Raw genomic sequence first — 5685 nt, 5'->3', positions numbered from 1 at the left:
TTCGTCATCCCATCAGACTGTCGTCATTTCCTTTTATCTTGGTCCTTCAATACCTATTCCCTTATTCCATTCGAGGACCAATCGCCCAGTCATCTCATGCAAACTTGAATCAACCTTAACAAGTCATCGTCATTGTTATCATATAATCCTTCCCTTCCAGCCAATATTCGCCGACGCAATGATGAACTGCATAAATCATAAGATAGTAATAATAATGCTCAGCCTCTCATCCCACTATGACCATCCTCTCTCAAACACGACTCGGATTGAACCTTGAATGAATATGGGAATGGGAATGGGATATTAACATCATATTCAAAATTCTTTCTGACCGGTCTATGGTCCGTTAAATGCAATCTTCAGCACTTTTCTCAAGTCTAGAATACGCCCCTCCTAAGCCATCGAGTCATCGTGATTACTTACAATAGGTACCTGGGTTTCAGCCCTCCAAGCCCCCTTATTTCGTCTATCTAAGGTGGTGTACTATGTACCTACATACCTCATACATACATCTCACGAACGACGCCTTCAATTTATGCTCTACATACGATTTTTACATAGCTACAATTTGCTAGACTAGGCCTTTCTCAGAACCGTGTGAGAGAGAGGGTCTCTTACGCGGCCTTAAACGAGTCAAGACAGCCTACTTTTTTTAAGCGCCGGCCGCTAAACAATTCGACTTACGGCGCTTCCGTGCTTCCCAACCGTGAATTCTATTGGTTAATTCATAGAATTTGCCTAAGCACGAAGCAGTTGCATTGCACAATTGCTACGTTCCTGCGTCTGTCGAAACATTGCGACCAAAGTTGGCAGCCGTTTTGATCAATTTATGGTTCTAACTTAAGAACTTTCCGGCGGTAAATATCCATATTTAACATCGTTAGGCGGATTAACCAATATATACTTCGTATCCCCTATATATCTCCAATTATTTTCATTCTTTTAAGCCTGCGACGCCATTTTTTATTTTCCACCATGGATCCAACTACGACGCTCTTTACTTTTATGCTGTGAGTTTTTCTATTGCAATATTCAATTCTTTTCTCTATGCTTCAGCCTGGTGCTTCCGTTCACTTTCGAATCCGACCCTGCCATTATTCGCATACGCTACCTATTATATTATATTCGCCTTGTTAAGACATTTATATCCGCTCGGCATTTTCCGAATTCGATCATTCCTCAAGCAGATACGGCATTTAGAGGTGGCACGGCATAAAGCCTCTAAAGCCTCATAACATTCATTATTATTCTAGAAGATCCCGATCCGCTGGGATTCTAAAAAGAAACAAAAATCGACAAACCCAGTGCGATATCTCCGGGCAGGGGTTCCACGCGAAGGTCAGATATTGCCTACTTAACGACAGTAGTTAAGAATTTGCACACCCTGTCAGCCCTGTTGTACCCTGTTATGGAGCTTGCCCGATAACTGGGAACGAGGTCCATTTTCGCGCATCGTAGCCTGAGAGAGGGCAGCCAGCCACCGTTCCTGTCAGACACACCCAAAAAGCAAATGCTGTCTAGTGACATTAGCCCGCTTACACCCATTCCCTGTATTGCCCTGCCTTGTCCCCAAAGGTACCCCGAGTGAGATCATTTCACACCCTTGCTCCGTCACTCGATGCCTAGAAGCTAGTTCCGATGCCTGTACAAGTGGCAGATAACAGCAATGGTCAGCTTACATGTCTTCTGTTACTTATTATTCACTTCTCGCCCTATATAGAACTATGGTGCAACTCGATCTGACATGCAAGCTTACCATATCGTAGTCAAACTCATCCTTCTGTCTCATCAGTCCGGCTACTTGGGTCGTGGGATAATTTTACAAAATACCATAATATGGAACGTGATATTCGACGGGACCGAAGCCAATGGCGAGGCTGCCATACATTCAACAATATCGTATGTGACGGCGACCAAGTCAAGAATCATAAACGTAACGGAGGGCTAAAGATGGGTCACACATATTATTATTATGTGAGTCTACAATTATGAGTCCTAAACATTCCATCCCTTGCTAATAGCACCTTAAGTATGAGCTGGATGGATCAACGGAAACATATGATCCTTCTATGCCCACGACCAACGCCTGTCCATACCTTCCTGGCCAAACTGTCAACACCGTCGATGTTCCTCAGGAACATTCTCTGTCGAGAATTCGAAGTGCTTCGATGAATTCTCTACGGACTACTGACTTCAAGACGATGGACCCAAAGGATAGGTTTATGACCCCGCGGCCAGCTCCCCCGGTGCCCAGCCTTCCCGACCTTCGGCTTGGATCCTCGCCAGCAATGTCGCTTGTCCACAAGCGGTCGGCCCGCTCTCTCTCGCCTGCGCCTAGTTGGAAGGGTGCCGCTCGGCGGTTCTTCGCCCGTAAGAAGGGACACCACCTAGACAGCGACGCCGGTAGTGAAACCGAAGTTGAAAGTCATTATGATGGAGAAGTCAGACACTTCGATGAACCTAGAAGTACCACGCCATCTGGGAGCGCCCGACCTCATGACATATCTCTAGAGACGCTCGAGAGATTTCTATCAGACGACCTACCTCAGGTTGTTCCTGCTGCGGAGCCATCACGATTGTATATACCAGACGAAATTGTCGAAGAGAACGAAGACGATGACAATTTTGCGACATCGGCAGTGTCTGAGACCGCGCCTTTTACGATGCTATCGCCTCCACCGTTCCAACGGAGCCTTTCGTCAAGTTCAGCTAGGGATTATAATAACGGGTCCACAGCCACCATAATACCCCCGCGGACCGCACAAAACAGCGTTACTACAGATCCTGTTGGCGTTCCATCTACAACAGCCAACATAAAGTTCGACAACATTCCACGATCGCACTTTTCCTTCTCGACAACGTCGTCAAGCTTCGCTTCTACGTCATCGCCACAGTCAACCGAGTCTCGCGATCTTAGTCAATTTTCCTTCTTTGACGAATCGGATGACGAGAGGGAGGATATCTTTCCTACGGAGAATGAATCATTCGCCGCCCAAGGAACCCGCCGAAGCAGCAACGCGGGGCGCAGCATTCGCAAATATAGTGACTCGCCAATCACGAGTTATAGTCTACCTCAACCTACAACGCACGGTGGCAAGCCTCTAGACACGAGTCGTATATCCACAACGGCACTTGGAACAGGGTTTGATGCTAGATTGGATAGCGGCGTGGCCCTTGACAGTACCGACCTTCTAGGCCGTCCGAGTATTGATACCGGACTGGACGATTTAGTGAGCGACATGAGCTGGATGGCCAATATGATCCAGCATAAATTCGTCTGAATTCACTTTTACATATTCTGCATATTATATTTCACACATCTCACGCATTGCCCCTTTTCCTTTGTACTGATTTTTGGCGAATATTTAGAATGGGTATAGAACAGGTTTACATGTTGTCACCAACAGGATCCAAGATGAAGGACGGTATAAAAATTTATTATGTACTTTCTATTCATTCTCTTCATAGCATCATGGCGCTCAGTGGGAAAAAGGAAATGATGGGTTTGGTCTATACCCTTGTTTTGGGGAGGGGAGGGGGTACGGCCTACAGGCTTCTCAGAGCAAGTAACTGGTTGCTTACTCAAAGCTACCAATGATGTATATTACGATGGGTTGGACGGGAGGATCTAATGGACGATGGGTGTCGGGTAGACAACGATATTCCTGTTCTCTTCAATAGCTTCTTCAGACTGTCATGGGGTCGAGATTACAAGCAGGTTAGTCACATTGGACAAACGGTCACTTCTCGTGAGACGGGAAGATGTACTACATAGACGAAAACACGAAGCCCAGACGCCATAGACGTCTCGGTTCCCTACCGTACTACATAATATCCAATCAGTTGTCTCAAAAGTGACGGTTACTATATATTGTTGTACACTCTCAATGCAGGTACCAACTCGGACATATATCCAATATCTGACTCATCCGACAGATTGTTCCTGAATTTCTGGATACACTAGTGCTTGATGGTTGCTATGTACTAACATATAACAGGCAGTCCGGGCTGCCTCGTGATCCTATCCCTACCTGCACCCCGGAAAAGCTGACAGGCACAGCGTAGTATCTTCCGTGCGCAGCGCATACATACGAGCCCACAGCATCCACACTTACGCAAAACCGGGCATGGACTATAGCTACGTTTACGTCTACGGTACGTATACTACGGGCAGGGTACGGACGGACGGACGCAAATATGTAAGTGTAGTTATACCCAATGCGCCCACAATAAAATCATATACGAAAAAGTCCAAGCCTCTCAGCCTTAAATAGGACTAAACGGGAAGATCCTACCCAAGCCATCGATGCTTGGGATGATATCTATGGATCCATCTTTGGGGTCTAGCGTGGTGCTGCGGAAATATGACTGCTCATATTCCTGCCCGAAAAAGCCGACTGGTGCCCATGATACGTCATATCAGCTCTTGGATACCCGCGTTTGGGCGATGCCGAGACCATGTGACGACGCGACGGGCTGGGCTCGCTTTTTCGTTGCTGGTTCCGTGGGTAGCCGTGGTTTTATATTGCACGATAATATAGCTACTAGGTAAGAGGTAGGTAGGTACCTAACTTACATAGGTGAAGATATTCACTTATTTCAACTTCCTAGCTGAAAATATTTTGTATCATATGATCGATCAACCTAGATGCCGCGTGGATATGTACCTAGGTAAGGTAGGTATTCTTCATATCGTGCTTTGCATTCACTGTTACACCATACCCTCCCTGCCTCCCTGGCTTACGCAGGTACCGCATGTGGAAATCTGTAAAGTGTTTTCGATGCAAGCTCTACCTTGGCTCGGTGCGAACCCGACCGTGCGGTGAGGGATGCGAACCCCAGCTGCCGTAGAGTGCCGACAGGTGACTCTGGCTTCTGCATACCCCATGATGTGTGCACTGTCGCCTGACGAAGCCTATCTCGCAGCACGTACACCGGAAACCGGGCTGAAGATAGATGATACATACCTAGATGGCCAGTCCGTTGACCCATTCACATAGGTACCTATATATACAACCAAGCTTTCGGCCGAGTTATCTGCGCTAGCTGTACGTTTACTACCTACATAGGCACCGTATATATGTAAGGAGATCTCTATTTAAGCGACGTCGAGGTGTGCTAATTACTCGTACGAAGCTTTAAATCCGAGGCGTAGACAAGTACCTCTATAGTGCATTCCCGCAAACCTTCTCAACACCCCTGTATGGCTTCGGACGAGGCTTCGGACGAGATAGGTAGTTGGGTAGATACATAGCGTCGACGGCTTATAAATCGCGCCCGCTACTCGTTATACCCGCGAGACTAGAAGGCTTGCTTATCGGCCGTAGTGGCCGCGCCGCCGCTATGTTCGCGTCGTCTGCTCTGGGACACTTACTTCTTACAAGAGCACTAGACATGGCCACCCTGGATTAGTGTATGTGTGTGAGATACATGTGTATAGGTACACTTAAAGACGGGTGATGTAATACCTACTGCGAGGGCCGTCCGATCCCGAGTTTTAACATTACATGTTGCGGTGTTCCGTGTATAGGGGTGCCCAGAAGCGATACCGTTAAGTAGAAGTGGTTAACTACCTAATTAGGTAGTTATTGATGAGGTTTCAAACACCCAACCTTTTATATGTAGGTCATCACCTAGAGTATACCTTAATCTTAGAATATACGCTTTTCCAGTGAGATATCTCGT

The 5685-nt window shown here is 46.8% G+C and overlaps 1 protein-coding gene across 1 annotated transcript; it reads left to right on the top strand.

Annotated features, from left to right (window-relative positions):
- Positions 1–1691: 1691 nt before the first annotated feature.
- On the top strand, positions 1692–3488 carry F5Y00DRAFT_210229 (uncharacterized protein). The gene is made up of 2 exons (XM_048005499.1): positions 1692–1974; positions 2031–3488. Exons 1-2 carry the CDS (start codon positions 1837–1839, stop codon positions 3279–3281), a joined length of 1389 nt encoding a protein of 462 aa, XP_047860097.1. The 5' UTR covers positions 1692–1836; the 3' UTR covers positions 3282–3488.
- Positions 3489–5685: the final 2197 nt, after the last annotated feature.

Source organism: Daldinia vernicosa (assembly GCF_022497035.1).
Source record: "Daldinia vernicosa strain CBS 139.73 unplaced genomic scaffold F5Y00scaffold_82, whole genome shotgun sequence".
NCBI classification, from domain to species: Eukaryota; Fungi; Ascomycota; class Sordariomycetes; order Xylariales; family Hypoxylaceae; genus Daldinia; species Daldinia vernicosa.
The sequence above is the reverse complement of the archived record's forward strand: the minus strand, read 5'-3'. Positions and strand labels throughout refer to the sequence as shown.